Here is a 19,325-nt window from a genome sequence, read left to right as displayed (position 1 = left end):
ATATTCCTGTATACGTATTCCTTTTTGGTCACATTATTTTGTTCACTTTAATTTAAATTTCATATCAATTCCATTTGGCTGTTCGACAATTCAGCTTTCTAAATTTGTGCTAAATGAATCGGCTCTAAGTCAGCTGGTGTCCGATATTGCCCCCTTGTCCGATTTTTGGACATTGATTTAATCAATGCGATGCTACATTTTAAGAGTTGGCGAGTAACTTATATTGTTGCACATAGCAAAAATGTAAAGCGTAAATTATTGTTATGTTAGCAATACAATATCAATTTTTACAATAACAAATCGAAATTACTATATAAATTAAGAATCAAATCAAAAAGTAATTGATTTAAATCTGATAGGTGACAGCCCTTATAATTCGAGTTTGAAAAAGTTATTAAAGAACTTCCCTCAGGGAAGTTCCCTGCGAAGTGGGCTGAGTTTAATAAATTCAGTTGGAATTTGAGATAAAGTGAAACTATTTTTACAATTCACACACCTTTAAAACAAATGGCATACTTTGAATATAGACGCTTTTAATTGTCTCCGTGATAAATTTCATTAAGTGTTTAAAGTAGCAACTAGCATATTAGGCAGTTTTGAGCAGAATTAACGATAAGCAGTTTTAACGTAACTTTGTACGACTATCGTTATTTACATTGGGAAAACTTTCGGTTTACACATATCTAAGTTCGTGAATGTTTATTACGTGTGTATTAATAAAATAAGCAGTAGTAAAAATGAATATATTAAACACTCTACGTAATAATTGGAAGAAAACCGTAGTTTTTTCTATGTTTCTTGGATATGGTGTAAACACATTAAAATCGAATATAGAGTAAGTTTATTTATTGTATATTATAATCCAATATGTGTTTAAAAAACGTGTATTTTGCAGAATAAAAAAATACATGTCTGAATTTTCAGTGAACATTATGAATACCAGAAATATTTTTGAAAGTTCGCCCTCACCCCCTCAAAATATACTTGTGGTCATGAACCCCATCGCAAATAATAAAAATTCTGAAAAAATGGTTAGTTAAAATCTCAAAAATATGTACTATAAATAAACTAAGCGTTTACTTTCAGTTTAAAAAGTTCTGCGAACCAATATTACATCTAGCTGGATATTCTGTTGAAATACTTCGGACGAATCATATTGGACACGCGAAGGCATACATTGAAGAAATTAAAGATTTACCTGATATTATTGTCGTAGCTGGTGGAGATGGTACTAAATCTGAAGTCGTCACAGGACTTTTGCGTCGTCGAGGCAATCTGTGTCCAGTTGCTTTTTTACCCTTAGGTCGTTCAAGGCAATCTGGCTACTTCAATTTGGGCACTAATCAAGAATTGGAGTATATTAAGACATTATCAAATGCATTAATGCCTGTTTTAAAAGGTCAATGTAAATATGAGAACGTAATCCAATATGATGTTCTTAATAACGACGACAGCGATGAATCCACGAACAAGCTAAAGCCCATATTTGGAATGAATGGATTTTCATGGGGTCTCCTTAAAGATATTGATTCGTCCAAGGAGAAATATTGGTATCTCGGTCCTCTCAAACATCATATTTCGGCATTTTTAAGATCCTTTTACAGCCAGTTGGATTGGAACTTAGAAACTGATTTTATATACACGCCTCCCTGTAGCGGCTGCAGTAATTGCTGTGTGGAAAAAGATAAATTGCCGACAAAAGGATTTCTTCTAAGTAAACTTGTATCACCAATAAAGGGCGACCCTTTGAAGAATCAAATAAAAAATGACAAATGCGCTACTAAGGTTCATGGAACTATTACCTCCAATCAAATAAATATATCGCTTAACCAAAACGAATATAACTTCGCTGAGCTGGAAAGCAGGTTCATTCATTCACTGGAGCCCGGGTGGAGCTTTATTAAAAATATTCCAAACATTACTAAGAAGTCAATACAGCCAAATTTAGTTGTTAAAAGTAGAACTATACAACTATATCCAACAGATAACATACCCAATATCTTTTATTCAATAGATGGAGAGGAGTATGAACCTCGTGCTATTAAAATATCTGTTATACCAAATGCTATTAAAGTTTTTAGTTAAAATGTGCAAATGGTTTTTATTTGAATATATAACACAGTAGTAATTAATGATAAGCTTGTTAATCTATCTAGTAAAGCATGACACATTCACAACAAAAATTAACTGCGATTTCTTCCCATATCCATAGCTGGGCATATTCATTCAAGAATTTGTCGGATGTGATCAAAACAAGTTTTTCGCTCACATGAATGCATGATCCAGGCTTTCGGCGAAGTACTTTAATAGTAAATGATTTTGGTTTGCATTTAAAATGACCATACCAGCATTTTTTTGCGACACATTCAATCGTTCGGATGTAACGTGGAAAGTAATTAATTCCTAGGTCAATCCAGTTGATTACTGCGGAACATTCCCATGGCCGAGCTCTGAAAACTTCCTGTTTTCCATATCCTCCTCCTCCTTCAATGAATATGTTTCTTACATGTAACTCTTTACTTTTTATAGAGTCTTCATCCTTTTTTTCAAAGTAAGTTAAATGATTCGTTTCCCAAGCAGGAAAACTACCCAGAGAAACCACATCGTTGTCTGCGTAGAACGGTACATCAAATAAGGACCTTTTTGATCCAAAATTAAGTCCTGTTTCCTTGTTCGGCGGTGGCTCAATACTCATGTATCGTGGATTAAAAGCCTGGCCTAAGATTAAACTTAAAGATCTTTGAGATAGTTCTGAGCAATAATCTAATCCTACTGTGATACATAACAAATCACATAAACAAAAAAAGGAGAGATGTTTGTAATTATTAAGCATTTTAAATTATTTTATGCTGTCTATCAATCTATTTTATTTTCAATTTTTAGCAAGTATTATCCAGCACGTATTAATTTAAGGCGGTTGCTCTCAAACAGGAGAGCAGTTACTCTCAAACTGAACTACAGTCATATTAAACATACATTAAAAATAGGACACTACAAACTGGAGACCGGAGACCAGTCGTATTTGGTGGTGCCACAATAATCTGGATAGTTTTTGGCTCTAGTAGATACTGAAATCTCTAAAACAAAACAATTTTACAGAGATTTTATTTTTTTTTAGTATTCTCAATCCGAGTAAACACACAAAGGAAATTCGCAATAAAGAGTTGTACCATTCTTAAAAAATTTGTCCTTAAATTTCTTATTTTAGATATTTTTTTAAAGATAATCTGTGCGGTAGAAGGTATAACCTCTTATATGGAAGTTATATCTGCATGTGAGGTGCGGGTGCGTTTCAACCAGCAGAAGACAAGGGACAAGGTACCGACAACACAAATTGTGTGTGCGCCGCAGATACAACGCACAGAGCACATATGAGACACACAAGAAAAGGACTAGTGTGCTTCACTCCCGCTTGCTGTCTCGATCTGTCTGCATTGCCAGCGGTGCCGACGCGACATCAGGTAGCGAAACAGCAGCACACATTGTATGAGCTTTTTGTGTATTGCTCGCATACTTTTCGGGAAGCTGATGACACGAGCATAAATTGCCATGTGGTCATTGGCCACACATATTGCTCGGGTGCCTCAGCCACCCAAGCAATTCTTATGTGGTATCAGCCAAAATTTCGCTTGTGTGTGGCAGTGCCACAATGGTAGTACACATTGAATTTTTAAGGGTGTATGCTTTCTTGCAGTTTTCCGATACACATGGCTTTCACATGTCATCTTGGGCAATGTTGACGTCTCTGCTCAGTTTTGCATATATAATGTAGTCTTGATAGCCTCCGCCCAATATGATTCGTTTACACCAGAATGTACCAGCATGCTGCGATCTATTTCGATTGTGCCATTTCATTTTACATTTTTTTCTAGTATCAAAAAATTCTGATGCTTTCTTGCAGATAATATAACTGCTCCGAAAGCCTATTTTACTGTAAACTCGATCTAAAACCCTTTGCTAGTTGCTTTAACGATTGATAGAAAGTTGTGCTGCAGTCCTTTTACATCGAGTAGATCCACCACTCTATTTTTCCAATAAAAGCGTACGTGCATAGCTGCACGCAGACAGCTTGTTGTTCTATTCAAAAGCTTGTATGAGTTGTTTCAAAAATATCGAACTTGTATTGCTTACATATATGTATGTTTGTATGTTGCAATTATACATACATAATTCCAACATAGATAAGACAACAACAAGGCTGTTAACCAACTCAATTTTTGGTGATGACGCAATTCAAATTAGAAGCGATAAAATATTATATCCTTTTCCGCTCTATGAAATATAATAAAAATATTACAAAATAATCTTTGAATACATTACAAAAATAAGAAATACATTTAAGGATTTTGTTTTTAATTGGTAGCATTTCTTAATTGTCAATCTCCTGCGCGCATACTCGAACTGAAACACCGATAAATGCAATTTCTGTAAGTTCTGTGTGACGTACAGTTTTTTATAAAGATTTCCAAATCTACTTGAGCTAAAATCTACCGAGATTTTTGTCTCATCCCTGAATAACATCCATTTATCAAAGATTAGATAAGAACATTTTGTTATTGAACAATTTATCGGATTGCGCAGGTGTAATAAGGAGACATACGTAAATTTCAAAGCTTATAATTATATACATAGTCACAGAATTCAAATGCAGCTAATACCAAAATATCATAGCTTTATGTTCTCATGTTCACACTAAGTGTAGAATTATTGTATGCTTAGTGGTAGAATGCTGAATTTGAAGTTGTACGTGCTTTACAATACAATTTATTTTATTCACTATCGAGTATTAAAATTTTCGGTATTTCATGGGAAAAATCAAGTAGACTATTAATGTATCGATAGTGACATCGATAGTTTCCAGCTCTTGGTAGAGCTAAAAAAACATCGATATTTGGAAACATCGTCTTTAAAATTTTATAGATATTGGTGTATAATTAAATGCAAGCGCGGATCCAGATAATTATTCGAGGGATTTTCAAATATTTCAGGAGCGGGAGTTGGTTTCATATTTTTAACCTCGAACAAATTAAGGGCTTTATCATACATGTGATCCGGAAATTTCGGGAGTAAAGGGGTTTCAACCCTCAAAACCTCCTGGACCCGCCATTTTTTATCAAAAGTTATAAACCAAAGTTATAAATAGTATTTTTCATTCATTTTTAAAAATGAAATATAAGGAACAATTTTTATTTTATAAACTAAAATAAATGGAAGGTTTCTTTTTTCTAAAACAAATGGAAGGATTCTTTTTTCTAAATTAAAATTTTTTTTATTTATTTATTTAATGTCAACTAAGAGCAGTCGACAGCAAAAAAAAAAATTACATTATAGTATTTATATACAAAATATGTAAAATTTAATTTAAAGGTAATTTATAATTATATCTTTATTTTTAAAACCTTAAATGGAAGTATTCTTTTTCCATAAATTAAAACCAAAATAAATTAAAGTATTATTTTTCCATAAACTAAAACTAAAATATTTGTATGTCAATTAAAAACTAAATTAATAAAAAACAATTCATATAATCTAAAAACAAAATTATGTAAAAACAATTCATTATAACAAAAAACAAAATTAAAAAAAATAAAAAAAAAATTTTAAAAATTTTAAAAGAATACGATATATTGATACGAGACAAAAACATCGATGTTGTCGAAAAAGCAAAACATTGATATACTCGATACTATATCGATGTTTTTACAGCTCTAAGTTTTAGGTTGCGACCACGTATTGTATATTACGTGTTGAAATAATTAAATAAAAAAATGAAAATCTATTGGCAATATATATGCATTTCAATTACATGTTTCATGCTAAATATTAATGCAGATATAATAAATAAAAATGTGGAAAGAGTATTGGATTTAACATCACAACTCGTTAAAACAACGTATAAAATATCTGTAGAAGATTTAACCGGCATCGCTGTCAAAGATTATGTACTAATAATCAGAGAGCCGAATTTATCTTATATTTCTGCGAAAGACGGCTTTGATAATACTGTGAAACTTCAAAAGCAAGAATCTGAAAATATTCAAGAGCATAGTTATATTCTTAATTTTTTAAAAGATTCACCCAAGCAGTCGATATACATTGAAACAGTTTCAACTAAAAACTTATTGCCACATCCATACGAAATAAAACAAAATGATAAGCAAATGGTCAAATTTGTCGGTAATCTATATCTGTATTCAATATACAAGACTATTACACAAAAGACAAATGTCATACTGAGTTCTTCCAACGTACTTTCGAGCACTCAAATAAAACCATTTTCGCTTGCGGCTAATAAAATATTTTTTGGACCGTATGAAAACGTTGAAAGTTAGTTATGCTTTAGCTTGAGCATTTTTAAATAAGTAATAAATATTGTTTTTTCTTTTAGAGCTAACTGAAGAGGAACTGATGATTCACTATGAAAATCAATCTCCTTTTTTGACTGTAAACTCATTGGATCGCACAATTGAAGTATCACATTGGGGAAACATTGCTGTAAAAGAGTCTATTCAAATAACTCATAGTGGTGCAAAACTTAAGGGATCATTTTCTCGCTATGACTTTCAAAAAGATGGTCGATCTGGACAGTCTGCAGTGAAATCTTACAAAACATATTTGCCAGCATCTGCATTTAGTGTTTATTATCGCGATAACAAATGGTAATATATCGACATCAAATATGAATTTGCAGCAAGACTACGTCGATCTTGATCTACGCCCCAGATTTCCACTATTTGGTGGCTGGAAGACTCAATACGTTCTGGGTTACAATATTCCAGCATATGAAAATCTGTTTAGCGCCGGAACTGATTATGTCTTAAAGATGCGTTTAATCGATCATATCCATGATAATATGTCGATTGAAGAAGCTGTTATAAGTATTATATTACCGGAGGGTTCTGCTAATATAAAGCTTGATACTCCATATACAGTTAATCATCGCCAAAATGAATTGATGTATACCTATTTAGATACTGTTGGTCGCCCTGTAATCTCATTTACAAAGCGCAATTTGGTAGAGAATCATATTACAGACTTTACACTTAAATATACATTCTCCAAGGTTTCTCTACTTCAAGAGCCTCTATTAGTTATTGCATTTATCTATATTATTTTCATTTTTACTATCGTCTTTCTAAGAATGGATCTTTCTATTACTTCCCATTCGCATAAGGAATAAATATTACATAATGTGGAACATATTATTTTACACTAAATAAAGCTTTAATGTAAAATTTCAATAAAATTTAATACCTCTGATTTATTCTCTAATGTGTATTCGTTTAGTTGGAAATGCCAAAATGTGTAACTAAAAGCAAAGAGTATATCAAATAACGACTAACAAATTACTGTAGCAGCTGGGAGTCTTTCCAGCTCAAACAAATTTTGTCAGCACAGCTAACATTCATTCCCAATAGTATAATAATACTATAGAGATACAGATGTAAAATACATGCCTACTGATTTCCACGACTTTCTTATACATACATACCAGAGAGCGGCAAAAACACTGTGCGTACAACCCAGTACTACTGATACATATAAGCAAAACCGTGGCTGATGGGCACAATAAATATTGTATGTGTCGCGAACAAAGTGCACAAGATAAAGGTTCGAAAAAGTGTTTCAAGTGTTTCTACCTGCCTTCGCAGCAATTGTGACACTTTTTAAGCACAGTGGTAGCATACACAAAAATCAAATGCGAGACCATACGCGCACAGTGACAACACGGGACAATATACGCACACAGACACAACAAAAAATTGTGTGTGCGGCGCACAAGCAGCGCACAAAACACCCAGAGAGATCCGAGAAAAGGTCCGTTTTTAGCCACAACGAAGCAAGCGCAAATGAAATGTGGCGAGGTCGATCGGCTGGCATATAAGCATAAGCGAGAAACAATATCGCTTGCTGTCTCGCTCTGTCTGCATTGGCAGCGTTGTGTTTTAGGGGTGTGTGCACTCTTGCCGTTCTCTGATACGCACGCACTCACAACGCTTCACAGGTCGTTTTTGCTATAGCGTCGGGGGCAACGTTTGTATGGCGCGTCCGCACGTGCGCCCCGCTGTCTATATTGAAAATGGAAATGTAAATTCCTAAGTTATTTATCCGATCGTTCTGCAATTTTCGGCATCGGTCAAAAACATGGCGTATTTGTGATTTATTTCAGATTTTTTTTTAATATTTTGTAATTGATTGGTATTGTGGGTGAAATTCGTTTTCTTCGATTTGCGGGGGAGGGTGGAGAAAAATAAAATAAAATAAAAGCGTTTGGGTTTGGGTACAAGAGCACTCACAAATTTGGTTGCTCCAGCTCCTATAGTTGCTGAGAAACATTCGCTCATACAGATTTTAATAAAACCACTAAGCATACGCATGTTGTATGCTTAGTGATAAAACTCAGCTGTCGTTAGCACTTAAAATAACTGGCGCAAAAAAATGGTTAAAATATAAAAGCTAAGACACTTTTCTTGAAGCGCCAAGGTCATTTCTGCCGGTGTTACATCTGTTACATTAGAAACTTTCAGTCGCTTATTGCTTTTTAATTAGAAGCTTCGAGAATATCCTATAATTGTCTTCTATCACTTGTAACAGCTTGGGCTATGTCAGAGTTTACGGCCAAAATTTTAAACCTGTTAGTTGGATTTATTTTCGAAGGTGGGCTGGAATTTCAACGGATAAGTTTTGGACTCGAGCTTATTTTAATTTAGGTTTAGGCTTGGAATTATTTGCAATTCGTTTTTTGTTGCGATGTCCTAATCAAAGGGTATGAAAAAACTTAAATGTTTTTCTTCTAGTTTGATTTAGTTAGTCGGCAACTTTAAAAATGTGGAATGAACTTTAAGTGAAATTAAGCGAAAGCTATATCTTTGATTAAATAACTTTATTTTTAACTTTTCTTTTGCTGTGAACGGACGTATTCTTTGGTATCTCTAATATATTTAATTGATCTGTGCGTTTTAGTTTGTTTATACTATATACATTAAGATTGGTAAAAGTATTTATATGCAGTTGCATAAATAAACTAACATTTGGTTTTGCGGCTTATTGGTGTGTTGTTCTTGTTGGTTTGAGCGTCTCTTGTGTACGCTCTCTTTCGCATACTTCTCTCTGTTTTTTGAGCTTTTGTCTATTTAGAAGGTGATTGCAATTGGTAATGTGTTTTTGTTGCATTTTCGTATTGCGATCACACCCATTTAATAAGTACGCTCTCATCTCATGTACTCTCTAGTCGTGCGCTTTATTCGTTGGCAATTAACTGTTACAATTTTTGTTACTTATTTACCCTTTCGCAAAGCATATACTTATTTTCATCATGTTCGCTTGCTGCATTACAAATTGCAAATGCCAAGCCGATGCAACTGCTGTGCGATAAATTTATACATACATGTTAAGTGCGCAGGTTTCACGATTAAGATTAAAGATTCGATTATTATTATTATTTTAAGACTGGCCTAAAATGGCCATGCGAGTTTTGCCGTGAAGCTGAGGCTGACATGTTTAGGCTTATGCGACAGACTAAGCTCAATTTCTTTCCTCTCCGAAAGAGCTTTAATAAACTGAATGATTGGTTTATAAGCATGGAGTCATAGTTTAAAGCTCTTAAAGCTTTAGACGAATCTCAGTTGGTGACCTAAAAAAAACTAACGATCTAACATTGATAAACTGTCCAGTAACACCTGTTACTCTAGTTTACCCTAGCATAGTTATAAATGATGATGAGGACGGTCCGTCATCTAAAATTGTTAGAAAGTTTGTTAGGTCCTCCACTGATAGCTTCCATTCTCCCCGGCCAGCTCCAAGCCCTTATTAGCTGCGCCTAGTAGAGGAAACAAGCTTTTATCTCTAGGCATACTTTTGGATACTTTTGTTATAGATGTAACTGCTAATATTCAAGCAAAGATTCCTAACCCCTTAACAACTGTAGAAAAATATAAATTTAAATATTCTAGAGAGATATCTTCATTTAAATTAAATGTGCCACCAGAATTATTCGACACTATTTGTTGTAATTCTTTCTGGCCAAAAGACTTGATTGTTAAAGACTTTATGTTTAAAACTAAAAGCAGACCAACTGTATCGATGCCAAAATTAAATTTTCCTACAGTTAAACCTACTAATAAAGCAAACAAAAATAAAGCAAAACTAATTACATCGTTTTTTTAGCATATGAAAATGTTAGATGTATTAAGTCTAAATTAGCTAAACTATATATAGATAGTATATATATAATGTTAGATGTATTAAGTCTAAATTAGCTTAACTATATATGTAGATAGTATTTCTTTTGATTATAATGTTCTTGCCTTCACTGAAACCTGGTTAAAGCCTGAAATTTCTAATGTTCACAAATAAATATAGCACTTATAGATGTGACCGTCTGTCACGTGGTGGTGGCGTATTAATTGCCGTTGAAGCCGATCTTTTATCGGAATTAATTTGTTGCTTATCTAATATTGAGTTTATTGCAGTTAGAGTGACTGTTTGTCAAATTTCCTTCTATATAACATGCTCTTATATTCCACCTTTATCAGATGTATTTATAATGAACATTTTTCCAATATACAATTAATAACCTCTATGCTCTCTGATAGGGATTATTTATGTGTATTGGAAGATTTTAATTTACCAGATGTTTCTTGGCCACAATGGAATATTTAGTTGTTCCTACTAGTTCTCATGAGTTTGTAAATATTATACTTGCTTTTCACTTAATGAAATAAATAACGTTTTTAATTGCAACAACCGTTTTCTTGATCTTATATTTGTAGCACTGTTAGCAGAATTGATCCGATTGTGCTCCCCAAAGATGCCTTTCACCCAACTTTGGAACTGCTTATAGACCTGCCGGCTCTAGAGCAAAACTGTACACCGTACAGTAGCATTGAGGCCTCTTTGTTTTATTTAATAAATTAAATAATCTTATTATAAATCATGACTGGTTTCACTTTTTTGTCAGTAATAACTTAGAAATTGCTTTATTTTGTATAACGTCTTTAGAACTTTTTTGAGGTCTAAAAAGCCTCTATGGTTTACTCGTGAGTTAGCTAGTTTAAAAAATATAAAATCCCGATACTTTAAAAAATAAAAGTGTACAGGGAATAGTGTTGATTTTTCACGCTATTCTACTGCCAAGTCTAATTTTAAATTATTACAACGATTATTTATGTCATTGTGGCTTCAGTTTGCTTATGATCCTGAACAGTTCTATAATTTTATAAATTCCAAACGAAAATCTTCTTTAATACCTAATTCAGTTACATATGAAAATACGGCGTCAAATAATGATCAGGCATCAGCCGATCTATTTGCAGACTTTTTGCAAACAACTTATTCTGTTAATAGCGACTCATCAATTACACCTTATCCTTATAACGTACAAAAATCTAATTTTATGCCAGAGCCTGTGATAACCGAAGAATCGATATTGCATGAACTAAATTTACTGAAACCTGTGTACGCTCCAGGACCAGATGGCATACCAGGTTGCGTACTTAGATATTGCGCCGGTTCCACATACTTAATTTTACATAGACTTTTTGCATTGTCCGTTAAATCTTGCTCATTGCCTTCAGTCTGGAAGGAATCATTCATTATTCCGTTACATAAGAACGGCCTTAAAAGTCATGTAAACAACTATAGAGGTATTTCAAAATTGTCTGCTACACCTAAACTCTTTGAAAAAATTATTGCATCTCAACTTATGCATTTCTGTAGTTTAATTATATCACCTTATCAGCACGGTTTTGTTAAACAAAAGTCTAAAACCACCAACTTACTTGAGTTTTCTTCAAGATTATAGAAAAGCATTCGATACAAGTAACATGTCTTTTAATAATAAATTAAAGATATAAAAAAGCTTTTTGAAGTGGGTATCTAATTACCTAACTAACAGAATTCAAAAGATAGTTTTCAAGCCAGCGGTTCCCAATTCGGTGTTTGTGACGTCTGGAGTTCCTCAGGACCTTGGACCGTTGCTTTTTAACCTATTTATCAATGATCTGCCCTCAGTCATTGTGAATTCAAACGGTCTAATGCAGGTGCGTGTGTTTGTTGTTGCCTTGTCTCGACTGCGTGAGCGTGGCAACAACACTTTCATGTGCTTGTTGTTGTGTCGAAAATTTTTTTTGCGAACTTTGTTGTTGCTTTGACGACATGCGTGCTTTTAAAAAAAATGAAAACAGCTTGCACATACGAAATTATCATTGCCTGCGCAAGCTTTGGACAAGTAAGTGATGCCTTATTTCTTTTCAGTGTATGAAATAAAATCGAGTTAACGGCATCTTTACTTGTGTTAGTGTTTTCGTATTAGTGTATTGCTGATTTGCTCTTCCCTATGCATGCATTTGTTTTAGCCAAGTATGTTACTGTTTCAATTCAACTGTAATCTATTTTTGCATATGCTTCAGAACAGGTGAGTAAAAAAAGAACATGTTCACTTGCTCAGTTTTGTGGATAATTCTTCTTTGTTCACTTATTCATGAGCAGTATTGTCAGAATAGCTTATTTTAGGATAGATCTAGCATATTTGAAAATTAAATTAAATCAAGATTGCAAAATATCAAAAATTACGTAGTATAATAAATAAGTATTATGCCTTATGCTTAGCTGAAAAGTTATGAAATTACATAGTGGCTAACTAATTTTTACTCAGAATTAAACTTATTTGGGGGCTCAAAATCTTGCAATACTGCAATGACCAACCACACAGGAAGTCGAAAAGGCAGTAATCGAAAGAACGTTAAAATAAACGCATTGAAATTTGAGAATTAAACAACTAATTGGACGGAAAAGTTAATATAATGAATTATTAGTATAGTGCTACCTTTTGTCTACCATTATCCTAAATATTATTTGATTCGAGTTTAATGAGTCCACCAAGACCCGCGAACAATTTGTGCAGCTGTTGCAATGTAACCGACGTATCTTGTTTTTGACTCAACATCCAGGAACGGATTACATCCAGCTTTAGAAAAGCGGCGGGCACTGAAATCGCCGCGACTTTCATTCCGTTCTTTTATAAAATGACTGATTGATTTGCAGCAACCAGAGTTGAATTTTTTTTCTTTATATATATTTCTAATTTCAGAAATATAGACGACAATCAATTAATATAATGTTTAATATCTATGCTTCAGCTGCTTTCCTTAATCCTTGTTTCAAATCATTTATCAAATCTTCTGAGTCCTCTAAGCCAACTGACAAGCGTATTAGCGCATCAGTTATACCCAATGATTTTCGATCTTCAATGGGAACAGAAGCATGCGTCATAATTGATCTGAAAATACAATTAGAAAGTTATACTAGGTTATACAAAATTTATTATTCACTCATTCATCATTCAGCAACATTTTTTAAAACATCTTATATAAACTATATTTTTCTCAAGTATTTACGGTGTTCGAGGAAATTGTCTACAATCATAAAAATAAATAAGTACTTACGGTAATTCTGCTAAACTTTCATATCCACCAAGGCTTTCAGCCAGTGTAAATATTTTCAGAGCTTTCAAAAATTCTGTTGCCTGCTTCAAGCCCCCTTTAATATAGAAGGAAAATACTCCGCTATAGCCATACGTCTGTTTTAGAGCAATTTCATGATGTGGGTGAGACGGTAAAGCTGGGTGCAACACTTTTTCAACAAAATCATGTGATTCAAGAAATTTGGCAACTAAAATTGCATTACTTTGATGTTGAAGCATGCGAAGTGATAGAGTTTTAAGACTTCGATTAACCTGATAACAATCGAATGGCGAAGGTACAATTCCAACGGCTGCAAATATAATGTGTTGTCATTTTATAAGGATTTTATACAAATTTGATAAAGTAAAAACCAACCGTTTTGTAAAAATTTTAGCTTTGAATATAGTTTTTCACAGTTCATGGTTATACCGCCCATAACAACATCAGTATGACCATTCATATATTTAGTCAAAGAATAACAAACTAAGTCTGCACCAAGCTCTAGCGGCCTTTGAAAGTATGACGTCAAGAATGTATTATCCACTGCAACAGTAACGTCTCCGAACTTATGACATATCTCGGCAATGGTTTTAATATCCGTCACTTTAATAAGGGGATTTGTAGGCGATTCAATCCACACCAACTAAAATTAAATTATATTTATTTATACTACAATTCTTCAAAAATCATGTATATAATTTAATATTTAATTTAAAAAATTAATGTAACAGTTTTCAAAGTTATTTTTTGTAAATTTATTACCTTGGTCTCAGACCTTAAAGCTGTCTTAAAATTTTCCAAATTAGTAGCATCAACAAAAGTTGCTGATATTCCCAAGCGCGATGCCACTTGTCTAAGATAAATAGAATGGTTATTTTTTATTACACATTATAAAATGAGAAAATCAAACCTTATCAATCGATTTGTGCCGCCATAAACATCGTCTCCCATTATTATATGATCTCCACTATTGAGCATTGTCAATACAGCAGTCGTTGCTCCTAATCCGGACGAAAAAGTCAAGCCATATTTCGCGTTATCGAGAGAAGCCAGGCAAGTCTCCAAAACATTGCGAGTCGGGTTACCACTGCGCGAATACTCAAAGCCCTTCAATTTAAGATTGAAAAATATTTATATTAAAATCGCTTTTTTATTTGGTTCGTAAGCCCAGTGAAAATTCTAAATTTGTATTTTTTGCCGTTCATGACATCAATTAAATAAATTTTACTTTGATTGGATTTGATCGCTTAGTTCGTTATAAGTATTATTTATTTTAGTTCTGTATTATAATATCTAATTTGTTGCAAAAAATTTTTAAAACGAATATTAATTACTGGTAATAAAAAATATAATATAATATACAATAACAAAATAAACGCACAAAACGCATTTATGTTCATACAAATTATTGTATGCATCTAATGCATCTACATTAAATGTACGCAAGAAACTGAAAGCAAGCAAGAGGATTGCTTATAAATAGCAAGTCAATCGCCAAACACCATGGTGTTTGCAGAGTACTTTGCGACAGCTTATTTCTATGCTTTTTGTGTAAACTTAACTTACTTCATAAACAATTTAATTCGCAATTTAATTAATACTCTCAGCTCATAATATTTAAAGTAAATTTGTTTAGTATTTTCAAGCCGTTAGGGACGTTATACACTTGCCACTATTAAAAACTAACTCAAATAATGGTATTATTTGTCTCCATGAGTTAAAAATACATTAAAACTTTTTACAAAACTGAATAAAACAATGTTTACAGTAGAATTTAAAAAAAAATTTTTATTATAATTTAATATGTGCATTAGATAGTTATCATTATTTATAGAAAATGGAAGAATGATTCTTTTACAAGCGGAAACGACTATATTACGCAAAAAAAAACCAAGAGGTAAATGCACGTCAGGGTCTATTAAAAACAAACAACCGTAAAGCTTTATATATATTGTTTATATATCATATATTCAAATATGTGATCAAATTTTTTATTAACAAATATTCTGTCCTTGCTCTTCTATACTTATTATATACAATGGTGCTCAAAAGAATGTAGACGAAAATAAAGTTAAATGTACTCACCATTTAAACATATTAGCAAAAATATTTTTGAAAATTTTATTTTGCATTTACGATTAATATTAATAGGGCAAATTTTTTGAAAATATATTTTTTAAAAAACCTAGAAAAAAATAGTTCAAAAACTAGTATTTTACAAAAGTAAAAATCTTTCAATGGCCTTATAATGGGTTCCAACCTCTTATAGACCTTTCCATTGATACCAATATTTCATTAAACTAAGTTCAAATCGTCAGTAGTTTTACCTATAGTTTTGTGGGTGTAGGTCTGTATCAGAGAACGTCATGGGTGACACTTTTTAAGCACCATGGTAGCACTCACAAGTCATGGGTATGGGTACTAGAGAAATGGAGTTTTTAAGCACAATTGTAGCACCCTAGAAAAGCGAGTGCGCGACCAACGCACAAGACAAAGACAAAACACACAAAACAAGGTCTAGTGTGCTTCAGACACACAGAAGACAAGAGCAAAGGAAAATGTTTCCACATACAAAATGCGATCAGCTGTCATAAGTATGAGCGAGAAATAATCTTGCTTGCTGGCTCGCTCTGTGTGGACTGACAGCGGCCCCAACGCGACAGCACGTAACGAAACAGAAGCACACATTAAGGCACACAAAAAATTGTATGATCTTTTTTGTGTAGATTGCTCGTATACTTTTCGCGAAGCTGTTGCAACACGAGCAATAATTGTCGTGTGGTTATTGCTCGAGTGCTTCAGACATGGGAACATCCAAAAGAAAAGGCATGGCTGCATTGCAAAGTCCCCAAAGACAAGGGCACAAAATGTGCTCGGCTTGCATAAGCATAAATGAAAAATAATTTCGCTCTCTGTCTCGCTTTGTCTGGGACGACGCGACAACAGGTAGCGAAACAGAAGCAAACATAAGGCACACAAAGGAAGAACTACTACTACTTGAACTAGAACTACTCTCTTGTCCTGTAAGAAGACTATAGAAAGACAGGCTTTTCCTCATCAGTAGTACACTTGCTATACACAGCAGTTGCGTAACCCATTTAGCTTTATGGAGTTTTAGTATGGTATTCGTCGAAGCGAATATAGCAAATGGAAATGTTTATAATTATATTTATTCATTGGTAGGAATAGCCACCAAGTATAAATTTCTTTGTTTTTTTTAATTTTTTTGATAAGGACAGGTGATGTCCGATTATGCGTTGAGCGACGAAATTAGGTTTTTTTTGTTTATGTTTCATATTTTAATCATTAGTAATAAATGTTTAATTTTTTTTAATACTAAATTAGAAATATTTGAAAAAAAATGTATTCATAGTCCATTTTTTTAATAATTTTACACACATAAACATACCACAAGAGCTTATCCGATTATGCGATGGAGCCACTGTTTATGTTTATGTATGTACATATATCAGAGGCAAACACGCTTGAAAGGCCAGCCTTTGCAAAGAAACATTTTGACAAGCCAAAAGAGTTCTGGTGAAGCGTTCTATGGACAAAGGAAAGCTTCTTGACTATAACCACTAAGCATACAACATACATATATGCTTAGTGCTATAACTGATCAAAAAAACAAATTTTTTGTATGATTGTCGGTGGTAATAAGGCAAAGCAAACGACCCCTTTGTTAATGTTAATGATTTCTAAATTTTTGAAAACGTTTGGTCACTTTTGAAACGTAAAAGAACAGTTTCGGTGAATAAAAGCTGAAAGGAAGCAATTCCTGATATCACCTACCTTTGGGAGGAGATATCTATAGAGAACCTTGAAATTTTTGTGTATTCGGTAACAAGACGCCTTGAAATAGTTATGGAAGCCAAATAAGGTTATGTATATGTACTAACTTTGTCTTCATTTTTTTTTTTTTTACTGACTGAGACTTTAAATAAATTTATATCATTTTACATTTTTATGAAAAATCTTTGTTGATTTATTTTTAAGTTTGCATTAGATATTCATATGTATGTATGTACATATGAAAAGGGAAATATGTATAAAGAGTTTAAGAGTCAAACGTAAAAATTCACAATTTTGTTTTTGTCTAAATAGTACATGTGCCGTCTAATTCTTTTTTCGGTATGTATGAATTCTGTATTCAATTTCATATGTAAATAAATATACATATAGTACAAATAGGCTTCATACATACATATATGTACGTATAAAGGCACGTTTCCGAATAGAGTAGCAATACTTTAAGATGTACATCCACATATATATATACATATGTACATATGTATGTTATGTATATACATACATACATATATTGTGTTTCGTATGTATGTCATGCATTCAAAATTATATACATACATGTACATATGCAATTCATACATGAAAAATACTGTACATTGAGAACATTTAAATAGTAAATCTTACTCTGTGCTCTCCTGGTGCATCCTGCTTAAATGTTGTGCTTAACGAGATAGGAGGTATTACACAAGCGCTCTTCCATTGATCTGGATCCTGACCAGCATGAATTGCTTTCGTAGAAAATCCTTTTGGCTGGGCCTTAAAATTCATTTCAAAATTATTCGTGTACACTTGACAAACACCTGTTGGTTACTGATAACAAGCTGTCATAATATGAATAGCAAGTGACCAGGTTTTATTATTCAACATTCCTGTACAAAATTTCTGTTTCCACTGGGAACATTAAGAATTATTTCCACATAGAAAATTTTAATATTTATAAATAATACAATGAAGCTACTCCTCAGTTTTGGTGTTTCTTCTTTTTGATTATTACGCGAGTTCACACACTAACTTACATATGTACATCCATATGTATGTTTATCATCTACATTGTATGTATGTACACATGTACGTATTTTTATGTACAAAGTTAATGTCACCAAAGAAAAAATGGATTCATATAGCACTATAGCATAAACTTAACTATGGTCAGCTAAAATCTTTTTCTTTTATCGTAGACTGTTCATAGTTGACATTAAATAAATAAATAAATAAAAGGAAACGTTTAAGGAAATATTTAATTTAAATCAAATCTACAAAGTTAAAAATAACTACCCTGTCGCCCTCAAAATCCACGACTGTATCGCTGAACTCTTCTTCTGACCGCTTCTGGTATTGCTGTCTTTCTCCTCTAAAATAGGATGACTGTAGTTAATCGGTGACTCTTCTTGGCTGGACCCGCTTCTGGTTGATTGTGGCGCTGTCTTTCTCTTGCCCATGGTACAAAATTGCTGCCGGGAGGATGGCGATGAAAAAATTCTGCGCGACGATGCGGAAAAGATTTGTTGAGCGGCATACAGAGCAACCCAGACGAAGGCAAGGTGACACACCCCTAAAAAAACGCCGTTACATCGCCATGCGTGTATGGCACACTAACGGGAAATTGTGGATCAGCGACCACATCGCAATTACTCTGTGCGTATAACACATGATTTCACGCAGCATTTTGTGCCCCTTTAGGCAATTGTGTTCCGATCAGCAAAACACAAGAAAAGGGTCAAAAATATTCTCTGCGTGCTTCGTGTATTCGCTACTGCTGTCCGCGTCGCCCGGGGCCGTGCTGCCACATCAAGAGAGAGAGATAGGCAAAGCGGATATTGTTTTCTTCTCCCTACGTGTATGCTGATAGTGCTAGCCGATCAACTCCGCGGACATTTCCTTTGCGCTTGCATCGTTGTGGGTAAAAACACAACGGCCTTTCCTTTTTCTCGGAATCTCTCTGGGGTGTTTGTGGCTCGCCTGCTTGCGGCAGCATTTTTTGTTGTGGTCCGTTAGTGCGTATTTTTCAGTGCCATTGTGCGCGTATGGTCTCGCACTTGATTTTTGTGTGTG

General features: G+C 33.4%; 4 protein-coding genes across 5 annotated transcripts; 2 read left to right on the top strand and 2 right to left on the bottom strand.

Annotated features, from left to right (window-relative positions):
• Positions 1–512: 512 nt before the first annotated feature.
• On the top strand, positions 513–2,111 carry LOC117134985 (acylglycerol kinase, mitochondrial). Of its 2 annotated transcripts, none has more exons than XM_033294678.1 (3): positions 513–835; positions 896–1,031; positions 1,087–2,111. In XM_033294678.1, the coding sequence occupies exons 1-3, from the start codon at positions 738–740 to the stop codon at positions 2,083–2,085; spliced, it is 1,233 nt and encodes a 410-aa protein (XP_033150569.1). In that variant the 5' UTR covers positions 513–737; the 3' UTR covers positions 2,086–2,111. The 2 variants fall into 2 exon arrangements, with proteins under 2 accessions (XP_033150569.1, XP_033150570.1); XM_033294679.1 differs by having other exon boundaries at positions 515–835; positions 925–1,031; positions 1,087–2,110.
• On the bottom strand, positions 2,075–3,071 carry LOC117134986 (protein trunk). Its single transcript, XM_033294682.1, has one exon. The coding sequence runs from the start codon at positions 2,831–2,833 to the stop codon at positions 2,153–2,155; it is 681 nt and encodes a 226-aa protein (XP_033150573.1). The 5' UTR covers positions 2,834–3,071; the 3' UTR covers positions 2,075–2,152.
• Positions 3,072–5,763: 2,692 nt separating this feature from the next.
• Positions 5,764–7,230, top strand: LOC108600162 (dolichyl-diphosphooligosaccharide--protein glycosyltransferase subunit 1). The gene is given in 3 exon segments (XM_017987569.2): positions 5,764–6,327; positions 6,389–6,651; positions 6,653–7,230. Coding segments are annotated over 3 exon segments (1,350 nt in total). The 5' UTR covers positions 5,764–5,768; the 3' UTR covers positions 7,181–7,230.
• Positions 7,231–13,083: 5,853 nt separating this feature from the next.
• On the bottom strand, positions 13,084–18,168 carry LOC108596366 (cystathionine gamma-lyase). The gene is made up of 6 exons (XM_017982035.2): positions 17,898–18,168; positions 14,374–14,570; positions 14,226–14,316; positions 13,839–14,106; positions 13,446–13,773; positions 13,084–13,279 (listed from the first exon to the last, which is right to left on the bottom strand). The coding sequence occupies exons 1-6, from the start codon at positions 18,039–18,041 to the stop codon at positions 13,129–13,131; spliced, it is 1,179 nt and encodes a 392-aa protein (XP_017837524.1). The 5' UTR covers positions 18,042–18,168; the 3' UTR covers positions 13,084–13,128.
• Positions 18,169–19,325: the final 1,157 nt, after the last annotated feature.

This window comes from Drosophila busckii, unplaced genomic scaffold, assembly GCF_011750605.1.
Source record: "Drosophila busckii strain San Diego stock center, stock number 13000-0081.31 unplaced genomic scaffold, ASM1175060v1 chrUn_01, whole genome shotgun sequence".
Taxonomy (NCBI): Eukaryota; Metazoa; Arthropoda; class Insecta; order Diptera; family Drosophilidae; genus Drosophila; species Drosophila busckii.
This window is presented reverse-complemented; position numbering and strand designations above follow the sequence as displayed.